This window comes from Lemur catta, chromosome 15, assembly GCF_020740605.2.
Source record: "Lemur catta isolate mLemCat1 chromosome 15, mLemCat1.pri, whole genome shotgun sequence".
In the NCBI taxonomy this organism is placed as follows: Eukaryota; Metazoa; Chordata; class Mammalia; order Primates; family Lemuridae; genus Lemur; species Lemur catta.
Genome location: NC_059142.1, coordinates 28,561,412 through 28,570,650, shown reverse-complemented (window position 1 = coordinate 28,570,650; position 9,239 = coordinate 28,561,412). Strand labels below are relative to the sequence as shown.

The window sequence follows — 9,239 nt, the reverse complement described above, 5'->3', positions numbered from 1 at the left end:
GATGTGAGGAGGGGAGAACCCGGGGCCCTTTATGCCCTCAGCTCTCCTTAGAGCTGGCTGTCCCTCTCCTTCCCACAGACTTGGGGGAGGGGGAGTCCTGTCTTTCCCTCTGAGGCTGGTGACTTCATCCCCTCCCCCTCCTCTCTCTAAGGTTGGGATCTCGACCCCTTCCCCATCTGCTCCCTGAGTCTGAAATCTCCACGCCCCTTTCTTCCTTTTTCCTATTGGGATTGGGGTCTCCAACCCCCTCCCTCTCCTAGCCTCTTTATTGCCTTTCAGGCCAGGCCCGTCCAGCCGTGGGCAGAGGGGTCTGCATTCCTCGTTTCTCTTAAGAACACAGCTCCCTCCCCCCACCCTTCCCTTCTCCCCCTCCCCACCCCCTCCCTCCGCCCCGAGGCATTGTGGGAGGAAACAAGATGTGGGGCGAGAGCGGCGCGGGGAGAAGCCCGCAGTGCGGGGCCGGGCGGGCGCAGCCAATGGGGAGCGCGGACGGCGGCGCGCGCGGCGGGGGGGCGGGGGCGGGGCGCTATTTCAGGGGGGCCGCGCGTCGGCCGCGCTCAGCGGCAGAGCGGAGCGGAGCTGCGAGGCGCCAGCGCGGAGCGGCGGGCGGGCAGGTGCCGCGAGGCGGAGCGCGGGCGGCCGGGGAAGCTCGAAGGGCGGACCGCGGCGGCGAGCGATCGGCCCCGGGCTGCGGGAGCCGGAGACCGCGGCGGCGGCGGCGGCTGCTGCAGGAGGAGCCCAGGGGACACCGCCCCTGCCCGCGCTCTGCCGCAGGCCATCGCTGCTCCCCAGGGGCCCGTGCGGACTCGCCTCCGTGAAGGTGAGCGGTGGGTGGGGGCGTCCCCCGGGCAGCCGGCTCGCGCCCGTGGCGTGCGGCCCCCCGCGCCCCGGGCTTTGCCACGGTGCCCCTGCGGCCTCCCTGCGCGGCTCCGAGGCCTGGAGCCGGGCTGGCCCCGCCGCCCTCGGCGTTGATGGCCCGGGCAGTGCCGCGCGTCCCCGCCGCCCCTCCCTCCCGGCGCAGCCAGGGCTGCGCCACTCTCTGCCCTGGCGACCCTCGTGGCGCGGCTGGAGGCCCCAGGCTGCGGAGGTGCCGCTCCCCTCACCCCCCGGGAGTCTCCCTGCGCTGCGTGGAGGCCTCTGGGGTCAGGGGCCGGAGGAGAGGGGGTGGAGAGGGCTCGGGCGTGACGCGGCTTCTCCTGCCGCCGCCGCCGCCACCCTCTGGGGCGTCCTTCCTGCGGCGAGGACGCCCAGTCACTCCGGCGCTGCTCCAGGCCGGGCGGGGGGAGGGCGGCTGACCGGCAGGAGCCTGCGGACCTGGCCGGGCGGCACAGGTGGGAGGTCGGGAGAAGGATGCTTTCTCGTTCCCCAGGTGGTGCCCATAGGGACTGCATGTCTCTGGAGGATGGGATTGTGGAAGGATACGGCCCCCTTGCAGAGCTGGAAGGAGGAAATGGAAGCATTTGTGTGTGTTGGCGGGTGGTCCATGTCATTTGGAGATTTAAGGCTATTTTTTTGGGTCGCAAAACTGAGGATGGAGGATTGGAGCTATCTTGGCGTATCCTTTTCTCTTTTCAGAGGAGCCCCTGGCTCGTGAGTGAGCCCGCTGGCCTGGGGCCCTCTGACCATCTTTCTATCTGGAGGCCCAGGTCCCTTGCTTTTTCTCCAGGAAGGAGAGGCCGAGCTGGGCGCCTTCCTATCCTTTTCTCACTGGCACCTTGGACAGGGGTGGTTGGGGCTGGGCCTCACCTCTCTCAGACGCCTGGGGGGCCCGGGTGAAGAATCGTGGCATTGTAGTCACAAGACGAATATTATGTAACCGCAGCCTCTCTCCTGGAGAGTAAGGTGGCTTTTAATTACTGTGGCAAAGTTGTTCCTTTGGACTTTGGGGGATGAGGCAGTGGAGCAGGTGAGCTTGCTAGCAAAATGGTGCCAATTTCATACTTCGTTGTCTGTAACCGGGCCCCACCCCCAATCCTGGGTTTGTAAACAGTGCCCCCTTCTGAGTGGTAACCTGGAATACACCACCAGGTGACATTAGTTTTCTTCACTTATAACGAGCCTCATAATATCAGAACATTTTCCCTGCACCGCTGTGGTACCTTTGCTCAAACTCATTGAGGTTTGCCCCATTTTATCTAATTTCAACCATTGGTTTTTAAAATGAAGGTATCGATTTGCCCAAGGTCACAAAACAAGTCAGGGCTCTCCTGACCTTTCCTCAGCACCATGCAGTGCCCAGGCTCCACCTGAGGCTCTGACTTTTGCTGTCCTGGATGCGGGGGCAGAGGGTGCTGGTCTACTACCCCTTTGCTCTGTCAGACTCTGCTGAACTGGAACCAGCCCTGCTTAGTTTGACAGTGCCAGATGAAGGTGCTCTGGGATGTGGTCAAGGGCTCAAGGGCTCCCTGTCTGGCAGCTGGCATGTTTGCATTCTGTGCATCTGGTGCAGGCTGAAATAGTTGGTCATGGGTTCTGCCTTCCTTTTCAGCGCATCTAGTCTGTAGGCTAGTATGGGGACTCAGAGATCATGGTGGCCTGGAATGATACCAGGGATCTGTTCTTGAGCATGCAGGCCCCTGTGTAGCCTTGTATCAAATAGGGCTGGAATGACAGCATCTCTTGTCCATTGAGCTGGGCCACAGAGTGGTGCTTTTGAGGGTGGCATTGTTACTGCTGTGTGATGGGACTGTGGTCAAGGACATAGGGCAGGATTTTGCAGCTCATGCTGTCTGTTCCTGCAGAGTACTTCACGTGCTGTAGACTGCCAGGCAGATCCTGAGATTCCTTTCATCCCAGGAATGGTCCATGCAGGGTCTGCCCTGGAACTCCGGTTGCCATGGCTCACGTAGCAGTGATGTGAAACAGGGCTGTTAAAATAACAGTTCTTCACCTTTCTTAGGCATTTTTTTTAAAACTCTCCATCTCCAGGTTTTTCCCAATCCTGTGTTTTTATGTAAGGGAAAGGCAGCTTTAGCTTTCCTGTGAGGAAAATGAGATATTCTCCCCTAACATAATACCTTTTGCTTCACCTAATAAATGTTGGTAGTTTTTCAGTGAATGAATAAATTTGACACGGGGAAGAAAAGATCCAGAGAAATGACATCAGTGTTGGAGCTGGGTCCAAAATCCAGGGCTTGCAAAAATTATATTGAGCTTTAAGGATTGCATGAATGTTGTACTGAGGAGAGAGGGGAAGCAGAGGAAAGGATGGGAGAGAGATGTGATGGCCTGTGTGACTGGCCAAATCTGAGGCTGCCTCCCCAGCCTCTCTACCTCTAAGGGGCATCTCAGCCCTGAGTACTTAAGAGAAGGTGTAATTATCGACATGTTTGCCCCACTGGATATTGGTTGTGCCCACAATGTGCCCTACCCCTTTTTGTTTGTATAGAACAGGGGTTGGCAATCTTTTTCTGTGAAGGGCCAGGTAGTAAATGTTTTAGGCTTTGCAGGCCATTTAGTTTCTCACAGCTACTCAACTCTGCCATTGTAGCATGTTCCTGGTAAGACTTCATTTTACAAAAACAGATGGTAGGCTGAATTTGGCCAATGGACAGCCCCTTGTATAGACTGTCCTTGTTTGCAAATGCTCTCATACAACCTTAGTTAATCCTTACAACAATCTCCAATGGAGAGCTTATTGCTAAAATGGAAATAATCAAATGCAGGAAGGCCAAGTGACTTGTCCAAGACCACAAGAGTTCAAAGTCAGAACCAAGAGTTAGGCCTACTGATTCCTAGTCCATCTTCTTTCTACTATGATACCAATGATGTAATAATGGTCATTAAATCAAGGCTTATTCTGTTCAGGTGTTATGCCACCTGGTTTATCCTCAGGACAACCCTGCAGTCCACATTTTATAGATGACATGAAAGCATAAAGGTTAAGTAATTTGCCTAAGGACACAGCTAATAGGTATATAATATCACCTTGGCTATCAGTGCTGTTCAGCGTATCAGAAATAGATAAATTTTAGAGTTGGAAAAAACCTCATTTTACATATGATAAAAACTGATGGTTATTATGTCTTTTTCCTATTTGCCCTGTATTTCCCAGGCGTGGGAACTATGTCTCTGCTAAAAGTTTAAGAGCTTCTCCCCTAATGCCTCATTTCTGAGTTTTCTGTTGCCCTTGCCTTCTAAATTTCCCTCTCCCACTGAGGCCCCACACCCAGCAGTTCATGTGCATTGCCCAGAGCATAGGTTTGTCAGCCTCACCTCTCTGCTTCTTCTGCAGTGTCACGATGTCTGACCGGAAGGCAGTGATCAAGAATGCAGACATGTCTGAGGACATGCAACAGGATGCCGTTGACTGCGCCACGCAGGCCATGGAGAAGTACAACATAGAGAAGGACATTGCTGCCTATATCAAGAAGGTGCGCTGGGAGAGCTGTGGCTGATGGCCAAGGGTGGGGAGTGGCCGCTGAGCTGCCCTGCTGGGAGGGCTGGAGCTGGGGACATAAGAAAGCAGGTATATCACATGCAAACAAACTGCAAAGCAGGCACATTAGGGAGTGATTCTAAATTGCAAAGCATTCACCTTAGGAGTTCTTAATAGCTCTGCTGGGGGTGTGTGTGTGTGTTTACATTTACAGGTAATTATGTAACTGTAAGGCATTGGAGAAGGATAAGACTGCAGAGAAGCTTCAGAATTAAATATTTCTGACCCATTTCAGAACTGTTTAAAAATAAGATAAAGGATATTTGAATGAATAATGTAAAATATATAAACTTTCAGAGAATTGCATCATTTAAAGTGGGATATACCTAGAATAATCCTTATCATATAGGGGGTTTACTTTTCTTTCCCTTAAAAAGGACTCAGGTACTGCATTTTCCCCTTCTCCCTAATTCTTAAGAATAGGGTAGGCTTGAATAGATACTGTTTTTTAAATGGATGAGCAATATTGGGGCCATAGGTTTGGTCCCTGAAAAATTCCTGAATGAATGGGTGACTGGACATGGTTAACATGGTGAGGAAACAGCTGAGCCAGCTGTGAGAAGGGGTACTGGGACCCCTGATCCCCAGTCAGGACCCATGTCCTTTGGAGGCATAGTCTTTGAGAGTCTCAGCTCTGGCATCCAGGAAGGATGCATGCGAATGGCAGGTAGCAGTCTGCTTCACAGGAGTGGTAGGATCTGCTTGAGTGTTACAGAACTCTGTTTTCCCACCCCGATGAGTGGGATGAAAAGAGGAAGCTCTGGAGTCCTGAGAAACTTTTCTGTGTGTGGAGCCAAGGGTGCAGAGCCAGCTGGTGGTGCCAGCTCCTTGCTGTCCTGCCCAGGGAGGGAATCCAGAATCATGTTTTGCTGATGGGGAAACGGGGACCCAGAGAAGTAACAGTGGCTCTCCTTCATACACAAGAGTCTCCTTCTGATTCCTTAAGCCAGAATGGAACCACATTAGTGTGGTTTTCTCTGTTTCCTAGTACCTCTTAGAGTTGTGTGGTATGGGGGCTGTGAGGAGGCCAAACAAGTTGTCTGGTAAGCTCCTGGGGGGACAGCTAGCCCCAAGCTTGGCAGCATTGGTGGGCCCATGGTGGCCCATGTCCTTTCATGGCCATGGTAGGATGCATTTAGAACTGAGCCTGCAGGCTGAGCCACAGGTGGCAGGGAGCTGCCTGATTAGCTTACGAGGATTTCCTGTGTGGGTTTGATACTGAATTTGTGCCTCCGAGGGAAGCGAGGAAATTTCCTTGATCTCATGGCCGAGGTCCTTGTTCTGGTACATACAGCCCACACAGTGCCTGGCACATGGGAGTGCATTTAATGTTATCTTACATAGAACTGCTTCCTGGTACTCCTGATGTTTGGTTCCCGTTTTGCTCTGATGTCTTGGTTTTTAGCGTTGGAAATGCTGGTTTAGTAATGTGTGAGGCAGGGAATGGACTGGGAATGGTCCTTTGTTCCACTGGCTTCGCTGGTTCCCTTTCCGAAGAAGCACAGGATGGGCTAGTGGTGGTGTCCGGGTGGGGTAGCTAGAGGGAGGAGAGGTGATCAGGGTGTAGAGTGGAGGCTCAGGGGAGAGGAATAATGGAGCCTTTGTGGTGCTCCATTATTAATGAGGGGAGGCGAGTTGTTGCCAGTCTTAGAACCTGAGCTCCTGGGGTTCGAGGAGCTGAGCCCCTGGGCTGGGGGTGGAGTGGGGGTGATAACAACTGAACATGTGTCGGTGCTGGAGTTACAGGGAGAGACTCCCATTCTGATTTTTCATCTCCCAGCTATCCTAACCACCTTTCTTCTCCCCCTGTTATTCTTTTTTTAGGAATTTGACAAGAAATATAACCCTACCTGGCATTGTATCGTGGGCCGAAATTTTGGCAGCTACGTCACACATGAGACAAAGCACTTCATCTATTTTTACTTGGGTCAAGTTGCAATCCTCCTCTTCAAGTCAGGCTAGGTGGCTGTGGTGGAGGTGTCAGTGGCGGCGGCAGCGATGGCAAGCAGGCAGCGTTGCTGGGACTGTTTTGCACTGGGGCTAGCATCAGGATGTCCTCTCCAATGGCTGTGCTACTGCATGGACTGTATACTCGATTTCATGTGTATGTCGCAGTAAACAAAACCAAACTTCTTTCTGTTTAGTTGCCTGGGGAAGAAGGCTGCTTTATGTTTATTTTTCAAGACTTTAAAAAAAATTTGGTTGTATTGCACTAGGAAATCTCTCCCACCTCTCCCTTTTCTCTTTCTCTCCCTATACAAAATAAAAAGCCCTCAACAAAGCCCGAAAGACTAGAAGGGCTGAGGAAAAGAAATAGGTCTCTGGAGGTGGAACTAAAACTGTAGCTGCCTCTTCCTGGTGGTGGATGCTGCTTTGGGAGGGCCAGGGAGTCTGCAGGGGGACAGTGTTAGGATTGGCAAGGAGAGAGGGATAGGAAGGAGGGTGGAGGGATTGATCTAGTACCAGGGAGAATATTCCACTGAACTGTGATTCTACTTGGGGCAGACGGTGGGGTGGGGGTGCATTCTTTAAGGGGCCCTGAGATGTGTTTGTCTGTGGTGTGTGGGAGTGGGGAGCAGACTTGTCTTGCTGTCTTTGTCAGAATTTCTAAGTAAGGGCTTTGTCTTTGTGGATTACCTTCTTTTATTCTTCCTGCCAGAGATCATGCTAGGAGGATGTTGAGGGTAGGATTAGCTTGATTTTTTTCTTTACATTCTTTCTTCTCCCTCTGTCTGCTCCCTGCTTAGCCCTCGGTTTTCTCATTCCTCTGGAGTTCTCTTAGAGCAGCCCCTGTTGTGAGTTGGCTGGCAAGGGAATTTCTGGTGACTGTAGTTCCTTAGTTAGGTCTTAGCAATCAAACCAAATCAATGTCTCCCTCAGTTCTCCTCTGTGTGTGTATATGTGTGTGTGTGTTTGGGGTAGAGGGGAGGGGGAGGGGGCAGGACAGTGTGGAATCTCTAGGGTGTATGGTAGGTAGGGGGCACAGTTAGTTCTAAGTGGGCCTTTATGTTAAAAGCCTCTGGGGGTTCTCTTGGGGGTGAAGGCAGGTGTCACTCCAACCCACCCCCAGTCATCTAGCCCAGACACTGCTTGCTCTGTGGTCGTCTGCTCCCTGGGAAGGCTTTAGGAGGCCCATCCAGGACAAGATGGCCATTTGCTCTGGAGCTGAGTCTCAGCAGAGAGGGACAGTGACTGTGGATGGTGGCAGCCTCTGGTGGGAGGTGAGGATGGAAGTGATAAAAGGCTGAGAGAGGCTTCAGGGGAGCTTTGGAGGTTAGTCTTGTAGTGATGAAGCCAGATAGCAGATGGAGCAGGGCCGTGAGTGGGAGGAGATTCCAAGGAGGGTGCAGGGGAAACCTTGTGTGTTGATGGAATGAGGTGGGGTTTGAGGTGGTCACTGCTGATTGAGCTGCTGATTCTCATGAATCACCTTCTAAACTCTCATGTGTAGGGTTAACATTGTGGGGGGTGGGGGATCCAGCTCATTCTTTTATTTTCAAGTCCATTCTTGGGGCTGGTGGGGAGGCAGGAGAATGCCTCTTCCCCAAACCCTTAGTGTGTGCCGAGCTTGCTTTCTGATGCTGGCAGGGGAGGGTGGGAACTGGGGTGGTGATTGAGTTCCTTATATCAAACCCTTCGGTGGGCACAAGATTGCTTGATTTAGGTTTTATTTTTTTATGAATGTCCAAATCTGTGTTTCCCCTGCCCTCCCAGACTTGTGTGGCCAGTTGGAAGTGTCTGATTTGTGTTCATCTCTCCCTCATTTCTGGAGCAGGGGCTGAGACCCTGCCACATCTCCTATGCTCTGCATCCATGCCTCTTTTGGACATTAAAGGTCGATTGATGCACCTCTGCACTGTTTGGGTTTCTTTGTGGGGGTGAAAGGTTGGCCTGGTGGCAATGGTGCCACATCATGGGTGGGGGTGGGAAGGGTCTAGGGTGGAGTAGCTTGGGGACTGAAGAGAGAAGACCAGGCAAGAGATACCGATTGGCCTGAAGCAGGACTTATTTGTAGGGCTTAGGCTTATGCCGCTTAAGTAGGGGAGAGCTAACCAGCAGCACTCACCACGGGGGCTCCTGGACCCTCCCACCCGAGTGAGGATGGTCAGGTGAGCCACATTTGGGGTCTTTGGTGTAGTAGATGCCGCCTTCCTAGCTGCTGTCTTGTACCTGCCTGAGCTTGGCTTCTAATCACCTCTAGTGGAAGCTCATATCCCCTACTCCCCATTCTCAGCTTCACTGAGCCTGGACACTATCTGTTGGCAAAGTCCTTCTCAGGCCACTCAGAAATGGAAAAGCCAGAGACCCTCAGAAAGATAGAGCCTCTGCTGGTGGAAGCTGAGTGATTCTATGACTCTTCTGGGTAATCCCAGTTGTCCCACGTGAAGGTTCCTGCCCCCACGCACAACTGGAGAAGTCAGCAGTGCCAAGACTTCTGAGAGTGTCTGTCCTCTGACTCTGAGCCATCGTGTGGCTACGATCCTTGTGGAGGTGTTAGGGAACCAGAGGTATTCTGCCCTCTTTGTGTTGTCATTTATCCACTCAAAAACACTTGCTGAGTTCTTGCGTGCTTGGGCCTACAATGCTCTTTACACAGAATAAGACAGGCAAGTTCTAGGCTTCTACAGCACGGCACGTGCATTCTAATGGGTAGAGCAGACAACATGCACAGCAGTAACCTTTTTCCAATAGTGGTAAATGTGTTATCAGGGAAATAAACTGGGCAATGAACTACTGAATGTTAGAGGTAGGTAGATAGGGTTCCTTCAGTTAGGAAGCTGGTTGGCTGGGTCTTGGGGAG

The 9,239-nt window shown here is 52.4% G+C and overlaps 1 protein-coding gene across 1 annotated transcript; it reads left to right on the top strand.

The window, feature by feature from the left end:
• The first annotated feature begins 555 nt into the window (after positions 1-555).
• On the top strand, positions 556-8,286 carry DYNLL2 (dynein light chain LC8-type 2). The gene is made up of 3 exons (XM_045525678.1): positions 556-820; positions 4,235-4,373; positions 6,263-8,286. The coding sequence occupies exons 2-3, from the start codon at positions 4,242-4,244 to the stop codon at positions 6,398-6,400; spliced, it is 270 nt and encodes an 89-aa protein (XP_045381634.1). The 5' UTR covers positions 556-820; positions 4,235-4,241; the 3' UTR covers positions 6,401-8,286.
• The last annotated feature ends 953 nt before the right edge of the window (positions 8,287-9,239 follow it).

Coding starts and splice junctions, on each gene's coding strand:
- DYNLL2 (XM_045525678.1), top strand. CDS start 4,242: ATGTCTGACCGGAAGGCAGTGATCAAGAATGCAGACATGTCTGAGGAC. Junction 4,374..6,262: donor TTGCTGCCTATATCAAGAAG/GTGCGCTGGGAG, acceptor TTCTTTTTTTAG/GAATTTGACAAGAAATATAA.